The sequence below is a fragment of the Euphorbia lathyris genome, chromosome 2, assembly GCF_963576675.1.
Source record: "Euphorbia lathyris chromosome 2, ddEupLath1.1, whole genome shotgun sequence".
Taxonomy (NCBI): domain Eukaryota; kingdom Viridiplantae; phylum Streptophyta; class Magnoliopsida; order Malpighiales; family Euphorbiaceae; genus Euphorbia; species Euphorbia lathyris.
In genome coordinates, this window is record NC_088911.1 from 41,890,727 (window position 1) to 41,901,230 (window position 10,504).

The 10,504-nt window shown below is 32.6% G+C and overlaps 1 protein-coding gene across 6 annotated transcripts; it reads right to left on the reverse strand.

Moving 5' to 3' along the window:
- Nucleotides 1-3,921: 3,921 nt before the first annotated feature.
- LOC136217921 (carbon catabolite repressor protein 4 homolog 3) lies at nt 3,922-9,998 on the reverse strand. Of its 6 annotated transcripts, none has more exons than XM_066004625.1 (13): nt 9,610-9,998; nt 9,349-9,512; nt 9,197-9,262; nt 9,046-9,098; nt 8,890-8,971; nt 8,250-8,336; nt 7,703-7,795; nt 7,571-7,603; nt 7,331-7,443; nt 6,491-6,602; nt 6,333-6,399; nt 6,148-6,232; nt 3,922-4,386 (listed from the first exon to the last, which is right to left on the reverse strand). In XM_066004625.1, exons 1-13 carry the CDS (start codon nt 9,917-9,919, stop codon nt 4,251-4,253), a joined length of 1,401 nt encoding a protein of 466 aa, XP_065860697.1. In that variant the 5' UTR covers nt 9,920-9,998; the 3' UTR covers nt 3,922-4,250. The 6 variants fall into 6 exon arrangements, 4 of the variants coding, with proteins under 4 accessions (XP_065860697.1, XP_065860700.1, XP_065860698.1 ...); XM_066004628.1 differs by having other exon boundaries at nt 3,924-4,386; nt 6,314-6,399; XM_066004626.1 differs by lacking the exon at nt 3,922-4,386 and adding an exon at nt 5,484-5,964.
- Nucleotides 9,999-10,504: the final 506 nt, after the last annotated feature.

Below are 10,504 nucleotides of genomic sequence, written 5' to 3' on the forward strand. Positions count from 1 at the left end.
CGAGAGGTATGGAACCTGGGTAACGACAGAAATGGAATTTCATCTCTGAAAAATGAAACTATAACAACTATTTTTTAATAAAAAGAAAACAACAACACAATTAAGAACAAAAATAACTACAACATATGAAAAAAAAAATCGAATAATTACATTGAGAAACATAATAATTTCTTGTAATTTTTGACACTTTTGTGTTTTCCGGTTTTAGTTGTTCATGCATCTTCTATTTCTGTCGGATTTCTTCAATTGAAGCTATCAGTTTGGAAAAAAAAAGACAAATAAAAAAGAAAACATGGATAAGATAGCGAGATGTATAGAACATGGGTAACAACAGAAATGAATCTGAAAGATGAAACTATAACAACTATTGTTTAATAAAAATAAAACAACAACATAATTGAGAATAAAATAACTACAATATATGAAAAAAAATCGAATATTTACCTTCAGAAATATAATACTATCTATCGTGACCAATGAATATAATGGTGGAATACTATCTATCATGCTTTATATAGAAGTTTATTTGTGACTTTTGGATTTCCTTTGCTTTGTGTTTTTTCATCTTCTTGTAACTCTTGCTTTCTTTTATTATTTTAATTAATAGGCTAGTAATTATTTAATATATTATAAATATAAATTTGTTATTTTAATTAATTAAATATTTATTTTTAATTAATTAAATATTTTTAATCTGATTTTTTACTACGTTAACAACTCATCAAAAAGACCTCTAAAACACTTCTTCTCATTTCTCTCTGCTTCCGTAATTATATATAGTATAGATTAGCTTTTTGCATGATCTTCGGAAACTACTCTTGTTTCTTTTTTCTTACTTATTTGTCCTCCGAGAGATGAAAAGTTTGTAACAATATTAGTAACAAAGTTACAAGCTCTCTAATGGTTGTTTATAACCAATTTGTCCAAAGTAACAAACAAGTTATAGTATTAGAGTTGCTCTAACTAAGCTTACACAACTTATTGGAGAACTTAGAGCAAGTCTAATGGGTGTTACAAGTTTGTTACTTGTAAGGCCCTGTTCTTTATCACTTAATTTCAGTAACAATCAGTTCAGTTCAGTTCAGTTCAGTTCAGTTCAGTTCAATTCAGTTCAGTTCAATTCAATTCAGTTCAGTTCAGTTCAGTTTCAGCATTCAGTTTCAGCATCCAGTTTCAGCATTCAGTTTCAGTATTCAGTAATTTATCATTATTTATTATATTATCATTATTTATATATAATTTATTATAATAATAATTATTATTTATCTATAATTTATCATTATTTATTATTATTATTATTATTATTTATAATTTATCATTATCTATAAATTAGATAAAAGTCAAGAAATTATAGTTTCTTAAAGTATATATGGTTTAATAAAAAAAAATAAAACTAAAGTATGCATTCATATTTAAAAATTAGGAATTCCATCCATATTATGAATTATTTCTCAAATTTATCCAATTTATCAATGTTAGGGATAAAATTCCACCATTTTAGACGTTAGAGGTAAAATCACTTCTGACCCAAAACGTTATTTTTGTACTTTAACCCTTAATTAAAATAAAAAGTTAAGAGTTTGTATTCATATGAAGATTTGTATTTAATTTCATAGGCTTTAAATTATATATAAATTTGTGTTTGTATGTAATTTGTATTTTTAATTTAAATTGGACTTATTTTTATTTAATTTCATAGGCTTTTATCGAACCAAGATTTTATCATCCCGAGCTTTTATTTGATATTCAATTTAGTTTTATCTTTAATAATATATTTATTTATTATTGATATTATTAAATTTATTAGAACCATTATTATTATTATAAGTTCATTAATGTCCAATATTATCATGAAAATTATTTTAAAGTCTAATATCATCATTATTGTTAAGTTCGGTTAAGTTCGGTAGCATTCAGTTAAGTTCAGTAGCATTCAGTTAAGTTCAGTATTCAGTAGTATTCAGTTAAATTCAGTTCAGTATTCAGCAGTATTCAGTTCAGTTCAGTTCAGTTCAGTTTTTTTCAGCGATAAAGAACAGAGCCTAACACTCATCCATTAGACATCTTGTTACAAATGTGTTACTAAAATCAGTAAGTTACTTACTGAGGTAATATGGAAAAGTAGAGACTGAAAAATAAAAAGGCCAAATGAATTATAACAGGTATAAGCCACGCATGGCTTCATAAAAGTTGTTTAAGGATCGTGTAATACACACACCTTATTCAACATTTCAGATGCCATAGAATTGTGACTTTGTGGCAGACAAAAACAACCCACTGTCTGCCACCTTTTTTATTTTTAAAACTGTTTGCTAATTTTTTATACAAAAAAACATCCTTTTATTTTATATATATAGTGGTGTGTTTTTGAGAGGTGTTTACTAGCTTATGTGGCATCTTTAGTCTGTTGCAACCACTATGGTTGCTCTTAGAGATAATATAAAACCTAAGAGAACGAGTCCCAATAAAACTAGCTAACTAGTCAGCACTTATATGTCAACGGAATACAATTGCTGCCGGAGGAATGCTAAGGGATGGAAATGGATGTTGGCTGTTAGGTTTTATGCAAAATATTGGTATAGGTGACAGCTTTGGATCGGAATTATAGGGCATTGCTACCGGGCTAAGACTAGCGATTAATCGTGGCTTTAACAACATCCACCTGGAATCAGACAGTCCGGAAGTTATCCGACTTCTAAATGGATCAAAGGAAGAGTATCAACATCACCCACATAGTGTCATCATAATGAACATTCTGCGCACCAAAACTACAACAACCGTTATGTTTAAACATACCTATCGTGAAGCAAACAGATGTGCACAGATGTGCCGATTGACTCGCAAAATCCGCCATGAACTCCCCTAGGGGAACCACACTCCTGTTGGAAGCTCTTGTAGACTTGAGGAAGCTGATTGAGGAAGATTACATGGGGTCTGCAACAATAGCAGAACCATCCTGGAACATCCAGGTTAATTCTGTTTTTCTTTTATATCCTGGTTCCTCTGTTTTTTTTTTTTCCTTTTTTCTTTTTTTTTTTTCCCTGTAATTTTGCTGCTCTTTCCTTTGTTTTGTTCTTCTGCTGTGGCTGCTGTTTTTTTCTTTGTTAAATTCATTTAAGATAAAAAAAAAAAAATTTCCCTCTCTGTAAACATGACTAAAGGGTGTTAGTAATAATGTAAATATTCACTTGATAATTATCACAAGTTTCACTCGTTTATCTCTTAATATTTATATAGTTATTATTGGAATAATATTCTCTCATTCCAATCCTAACTTTATTTGTATGAGTTCTCTAGCTTATTTTCCTATTTATTTATTGGGTAATTAATTTATTAGTCTTTATATTTTGACAAAACACACTGTTTAGTCCCTGTATTTTTAAAAACACACGGTAAGATTCTTAACCTTTTTCTCAATGAACTGTTTAGTCATTCCGAATGACTAAATTACCCTTTATTATTTACCTTCAAACTTTAGCGGAGGAAATCCAATTTAAAAGAAGAAGCTATTTGTATAGAGAACAAGAAAAAGAAAAACCCAATGCTTACGAATTTGAACGATTAAGAAGAATAACACCCGTGACCTCTGGTCACACGACAACAACGTTTTACCGTTGCGCCAAGGCTCGCCCTCTTTTAAAGGAAAGGAAAAGAAGAACGCAAATCCAAATTGACTAACAAAATCTTCATGAGAGTCTAACGGCAGGGACTAAACAGTTTACCGAAAAAAACGTTAGGGACTAAACAGTTCATCGAGAAAAAGGTTAGAGACTTTATCATATGTTTTTGAAAATATAGGGACTAAACAGTGTGTTTTGTCAAAATATAGGGACCAATAAATTAATTAACCTTATTTATTGTTTATCCTTACTGTATTTTATCATTTAGTTTTAAACAAATATAATACACGGTTTATACTCTTCCTCTTCCTTGAGTTTATACTACAAATAACGTGGTATTAGAAAGCCAAACATTTGGGCTTCCGACCTCCTCTCTCCCAGCCCCTTCCATTGCTTTCGTCCTCCCTTTAAACATCAAACGACATACCCTTTTCCACCCTTCTCCACTGAAATTTGCCATTGCTTCCTCCTCCTCTGTCATCTCATTTCCAACCCTTGGGATATATGCATGGTATGCTCTTGAAACAAACTTATGGTACACTTTTTGAAAATCGTCAACTTCATGTTCACACTTGAACTATATGAATTGAAAAAAAAATGATGTGCTTGCAGATGAGTATCTTCAAAAGGTTAAAAACTATTGTTGATGAACTGGCTGTCGCCGGTAGTCCATTGTCCTCTGTGAATCTTATCATTGCAATATTTAAAAATATTGGCTCGGAATATCATAGTATTATTGCTTCCCTGAATGTGCGTCCGGGTCCTCCTGTCGAATATTATAAATTGTATGATCAATTAATTCTATAAGAAATTCCCTTAAAAAGTTCACAGTCTCTACCTATGGCAAATATTGCAATAAAGAAATAGACTAACAAGTCTCAGAATTAAGAAAAAAATTCTAAAATAACAGGTTTATGTTATAATGTGGAGATGCCAAAATATCTGTCACAAACAGCCATGTGCTAACAGAGGAGGGAGGCGACTGGGTCGCTTTTCTACCCGACCTCAAGCAAATTTTTCCTGGAATAACTCATTCATGGGCTATCACCCTTTGATGCCAACTATGCTCCACCACAACCATGGTATTCTGACATAAGAGCCACACACCATATGACTAATCACAATGGTCAAGTTCAACATGTCATACCAAATAGTCTGTCTATATCTCACTCTGTTCACTCCGATTTTCATCAAAAAGATATTCTATTGGCTTTAAAACTCATTAAGTTTTTTATTTGCTTGGAGAAAAAGTTCTATTTGATGGATGACATGCCCAGTTCGGTCGCTGTCATCCACAAACTGTCATCCACAAACTGTTCGTCAAATTGTTCATCAGCACAAACTTCAATCATCCAAATCTGCTCAACCCTGCTCATCATGTCCAATGGGCAAATTATTTCGATTTCCTTTACAATAATCTCTCGTTCTAGTAGTTATATTTCTGAAACTATTCGTTCAAGTTTTATCCAATTTAGGTTATAGATATTTTGTTGTGTTTGTGGACAAATTTATCCGTTTTAGTTTGCTGTTTTGCTTGAAAAGAAAAATATGGCACATTGACACTGCATTGACTCTATTAGTCCACGCTTCCATGCCTTTCAAATACGTGTAAAATTAATAAACATGTTGCCTACTAGAACGCTTGGCCTCAAATCCCCTTTTGAAAAAGCTTTTGATAAAGCTCTAGTTTTCTCAAATTTCTGCATTTTTGGATGTGGCACCTTTCCGTTCCTTGGAGACCCATTGGATCATAATGGACATACATGTCTCGAAATGAATCATATTTACATTGCGAAACACCTTGAATTTCAGGAAAATTTGTTTCCTTTCAAGTCTCATTCCATGCCACGGATCTGGCCAATGGAACCTGACTCTACAACGCCTGCTTCAGGGACTTTGACATTGTTGCTTGGTCCACCTCCTGGTGATATCTCTTTCAATTTTCCAAACATTAATTCTGCTCAGCCTTTGGAATTTAATTTAAATTTATCCCCTCCTAAGTTGCATCAGTGCATGCATGACCAAAATGTATATTTCCATCATCGAAATAGCAAAATAATATAAATTTTGTAATTCATAAAACTAATCATCATAATTCTGTTTTAGTATATATAAAGACAGAAATAGCATGTACTTCCTACCAAGTAATAATCAACATTTTTTGAATGAGAGGCAATAAAACAACAAAAGAATATGAACTAATAGTGATTGTGATGTGAAACAACCCTCTCCATATTTCAAATAATTTCAGTAACAGAAGAAGTATGCTCGTTCTGTTATCTTCCTTTGGTTATTGTGTAAAGGCAAACTCAGAAACCAGAGCCAAGTGATCACTTCCCAGTTTCTATGAAGTCAAAACATAAGATTTAGATTCAGATATATCATTCACAGATTCACTAACACAGTAGTACTAGGCTTTGCTTTTAAATTAAAATGAGCAATATCAATTTTGTGCTTATTGATAAACTATTTTCCAACTGAAATTCATAGTAGATTCTACCACAAACATAAACATCTGTCTAATTACCTCACATGGAAGGCCGCCTGTTCTTCTAAGAATATCAAACGGTAGAGTATCCAGAACTCGTGTAGGTACAATACCCTTTGAATACCTGCATCCGATACAAATGTAATTTTGTTATGATCATAAATCACAGCCAACATATATTTCCATCTTCAAGAGAGGTGATTACCATAAATAGTCAACTGTACCAAGAAACTTTGAATGGTAGGAAGTGGCTAAAGGTTCACCATTTAAATTCCTTGTTCTTGTAGATCCCTAAAAAAACATAACTTTATGATGCATGATTATGCTTGACAGAATATGCAAATGATAATCTGCCAATATTAAGAGGTAGAATCTCAAATACCTTGACTGTGGCATAGGAGCTATTAAGCCCCAAAGGATGCTTAAGCAATGGGCACTCCGCTTTACCAGTAGCAACTTTGACCTCCTCACTGGTCCAGCAATTCTTCAAAACTCTGAAACAAAAAGTATTAGATTTCGTTTTGTGAAGGAGCAATTGTATCCATATTAAATGGACTTAGTTGAATTAAGAGCAAATCAATTGAATACATGTCATGGACAGGAATCATGAGAAAGACAAATAACATACAGAACCTTGAGTGCAAATACGAACTAAGAAGAAGATTGAGTGTTACAAATGCAGAATCTCAATCGATTCTTATAAGATAGAAGCAAGTCATACCGTACAAGTAATTCTAAAGCATAGGATAATAACACCAATAATTCCAAAAAAAACGACAATTGAATTCCCATTTGTCCAAGTAATTCTAAAACATAGGATAAGAACATCATTTTCTTGTCTGCGGACTCCAATATTACTTGGCACGGGGAGAAAGAAGAAGAAGAATGACATACAAAACATAAAATGACCACAAAAGAAAATCTGCTCGATTGCAGACAAATGCTTTTGTAATTTTCATTGCTTCCATATATTTGGCATATGAAAGAGAAGGAAGTTTATATCCGTCGCAATAGGGATAACTGATAAGAGATGATTTCATGGTCAGGAATGAGACAGTAGATTGAAGTTAAAAGTTTGGTTAAACACCAATACGAAGAAACTGGGAAGAGTAAAAAACTAAAAGCTACGGCTTTAGCTGAAAGTTTGTATAATAACCAATACTGCAGATTAATGGAAAATTAGAAGCTTATCAGTACCACCAAATTAAAGTAAAGGAAATACCCATCCATCAAAGCTAATGGATTCTTCATTTCTTTATCGACACCAAAAACTTGTGGAGGATGACAGTTTCTCTGTCCAGACAGTTCTTTTCTGTCGTACAACATAATATTCAGCTGCAAACGGAATATATTCAATTTCAATCTATTGCTTATAATTTGCACTTTAATTTCATTATGATTCATATTGCAATCCCACAGCAAAATAATTGTAAGTTATTGATCATTAAAAATAGTTGTTTACCTCAGATGAATCCAAGAATTTGTATATTGCACTCTGTGAAGAAGGGGAAAATTGAATTTAATTAGGATTAGAAGTATTATCCAGCTACAAGTATACATAAAATAAATAAAAAATAGAATTACAGTATTGCACCTGAGGAGTGCTATTAAAATCGCCAGCAAGAATAACAGGAATGTCACCCCATTTCTCCACAAGGATTTGAGCCCTTGACAAAAGAAAACGAATCTACAAATCAAACATTCAATCTTAAACAATTCAGCAATTTTGTCTGCAATCAAGAAGCATACAAAATAGAAAAGAATTGAAAGGGAAATTGGCATCATATAGCAATCAACAGTTTCAATTGTCAAGTAGCCACCATTTACTTGATTGTAAAACAAATGATGACACTAAATTGTTGATGCTAACGTTAACAGTCACTTTGGGAGTTGTTGGTCAACCTCACGAGTCTGGTAGAATAGCACAAATTTTCTTTAACAATTTTACAAACCTTAATGTGTCGATCAAAAATAAATAATTGCAAAAGACTTCCATCTTGCAACAGCAGATACAAGCTAAAAATCAGTCATTAACTATTGTTGTAGTAATTCTACCAGCTTCGTTCAACGTAAAGGGTAAATCAGTAAATCATAGACACTTCTGCATAAACTACTGATATTGACATTGAATTATTACTTACTTGGCCTAATTTAACTTCTCCTCGACTAGGGTTATACAGCACATGAATGTTACAGATGAGTACTCTTCTTGATTCAGCTCCTAAAATCTACCTGCACCATATGCAGTTAAAGGAGAGATAGTATAGACAAGTCATGAACATATAGATGTAAAATAACAAAATAAACTGTAAATCAACTTGATGGAATACCGTCATGCGGAAGAGTGTATAACTGTTCCAATTAATTACATTATTTAAGTGAAAAAGATAAATTTAAACTCAACTTTCCAGAAGAGTTAAACTCAACTTTCCAGAAGAGCCTCTTACGGCCAAGAAGCCCTCATTCTATTGAATAGAAATAACCGTAATGTTTAAGTGATTTATGTCTCACAAGTTACTCTTATTCTATCAGAACAAAAAAGTTACATTCCCATAAATGAACTTCCTATGTTTATAGACTGACAAGCTACAACAAAATCTATAAAATAAGATATCTATGGACATTTATATCAATATTCTACCATACAAGCAAGAAATTGCAGCAGTGTTTTTGCTTCCTCAAATCCTTATAAACAAATTCTAACCAATTATGGAGGAGAATGGAATCGACAATGTAAAAAGAAGATTTAACAGAACATAATGAATGTTTCTGACTTGTTACCTCAAAAACCAAGAGCTGGGCAACATTATCACGAAGACCAAGTGCCTTGTATTCAATGCTCTCTCTTTCCAGCAGTCCAAACCTAATATGAAACAGAAATTTGTGAGAAATTTTGTTTTTTTAATTTTAACCTATGTAATTTAAAAGGTGCCTTACTTATTTGCTTTCCAGAAGATAGCACAACCATCAACAGTATCTCCAGTTCGCCTCTGCATTGACGAGTGGATGCTTTTTTTAATTATCACCCAAAACAACTAGCATAAAAGTAAAAACTAGTGAAATAAAAATATCCAGAGAATGCTAGAACCTTGTAAGAAGCAGCATATCCTGCATTCTCCATAATCTTCAACAAATCAAAGTATTTATCCACCTCCTACAATAATCACACCTCCACTCATAAAACTAAGTAGGCGCAACGAATTATGATAATCAACATTTAAAAGGTGAGTAAAAGCTTACCTGCATACAAATTACATCAGGTTTCAACCCAATTAATTCCTTACAAATCATCCTTTTCCGATGTTCCCATTTCAGGTGAAGCGGGTCAACATTTGAGTACAAATCCCTGTGCTTGAATGCGTTTCTATTCGCCAATATATTATATGATACAACAGTAAACCGTTCTAATAAATCCAAACGGGAAAACAAGAAAATCAGTTCAAAAGGAAAAACATTGAAGAAAAAAAAAGTGGCAATTGACTTGATTGAAGTAAAGCATACCTTGAGAAGCATGCGGTTGATCAGCTTCGACCCAGTGGCGGCGAATTTCGGGAAAATACCGGGCATATGGTCTGCGCCTGATAGGATTTTTCCGGCGAGGGATGTAAGAATCAGAAGAAAACAATGGCACTGAGGAAGTGGAAGAGGAATCATGTGTTGAAGTAATAGAACAGTAATGAATGAAATTAGTGGTGGATTTGCAGGAGAAGGAGACGAAGAAGAAACAGGAAGGTCGGCGCTTATGGGAACGACGGGAAAAGAAGGGGGCTGTAGGGCGAAGCCAGCAAGAAGAAGTGTTGGTTACTACCATTGATTAATTTTCAAAGAAGAAGATGAATATTTTGAGTGTTTTCATGCATATAATTTGCATCCGTCCATGGAACTGTGGATTGCTACTTCGTATGGTACTGCTAATTCCAAATTTTCTAATTTTAAGTAAAAAAAGAATAATGTTTTTTAGAAAAAAAAAAAAAAAAATCCCTTAAAAAATTTCACGCCCTTCTTTAATTTTAACTAATTTGATCAAAATAAAACCAAAACATATGTTACATATTTTCTTATGTTATAAAAATTTGATTTCTGGATTTTCATTAGTTTCTTTTAGGAAATTTGACATTTGCCATATAATTTGCATGTAACGAAAATGAGCCATATGTAGTGAGTGTTAGGATGAGTTAATGGATTATTAAGTTTTTTTTTTGAAAGAACAATCCATTAATGAGCCACTAAAGGGTAAAAAAATCGTAATTACATCTCCTAAACATCTAGGTAAAGAATCAAACACCACGGGACAATCGGCAAAACGAGATTCCTTAACAAGAACATGAGCAACCTCATTTGCCTGTCTCCGCAAGAAAATGACCGAGAATAAGCCATGAGAAAAAAGAATAGAACG

What these genes read in the sequence shown, in the direction of transcription:
- LOC136217921 (XM_066004625.1), bottom strand. Translation starts at nt 9,919, where the DNA reads ATGGTAGTAACCAACACTTCTTCTTGCTGGCTTCGCCCTACAGCCCCC. An exon ending in ATCTTCTGGAAAGCAAATAA is followed by an intron (nt 8,972 to 9,045) that starts GTAAGGCACCTT and finishes GTTTCATATTAG; the next exon opens with GTTTGGACTGCTGGAAAGAG. An exon ending in CTACCATTCAAAGTTTCTTG is followed by an intron (nt 6,233 to 6,332) that starts GTACAGTTGACT and finishes TATCGGATGCAG; the next exon opens with GTATTCAAAGGGTATTGTAC.